Consider the following 330-nt stretch of genomic DNA (forward strand, 5'->3'; position numbering starts at 1 on the left):
GGCTGATGGAGGACATCCCCCCCCCGGCTCTGAGGGGTGACGGGGGCTCCTAGCAGACGTAGCGGGGGGGATGCTCTGCCCGTGCAGCGAGAGAAGGGCTAAGTGGGGCCGGGGAAGGGGTAATGCTCTTTCTGCTGGTGGAAGATGTTCGCCATGGCGATGGTGCCGGTAGCGAGGAGGGCGATGAAGAGGAAGATGAGGAAGATGTTGATCACCAGGGCGGTAATGTTCAGGTACTTGGCGGTGGAGCCGTAGCTGAGCGCCCCGCTGTAGTCGCCGAGGACTTTGCGGTCCCTGGACTGGGGGAGGCGGGGGGGGGGGGCAGCGGGG

General features: G+C 65.8%; 1 protein-coding gene across 1 annotated transcript in view; it reads right to left on the bottom strand.

Annotated features, from left to right (window-relative positions):
* Nucleotides 1-98: 98 nt before the first annotated feature.
* The window catches only part of IFITM1 (interferon induced transmembrane protein 1), a 19,206-nt gene continuing 18,974 nt past the window's right edge, over nucleotides 99-330 (bottom strand). Inside the window, exon 2 of the mRNA XM_009880572.1 lies at nucleotides 99-299. Within this exon, the coding sequence (XP_009878874.1) occupies nucleotides 99-299 (201 nt within the window). The remainder of the gene's footprint in view (nucleotides 300-330) is intronic.

Source organism: Charadrius vociferus, unplaced genomic scaffold (assembly GCF_000708025.1).
Source record: "Charadrius vociferus isolate BGI_N301 unplaced genomic scaffold, ASM70802v2 scaffold843, whole genome shotgun sequence".
Classification (NCBI taxonomy): Eukaryota; Metazoa; Chordata; class Aves; order Charadriiformes; family Charadriidae; genus Charadrius; species Charadrius vociferus.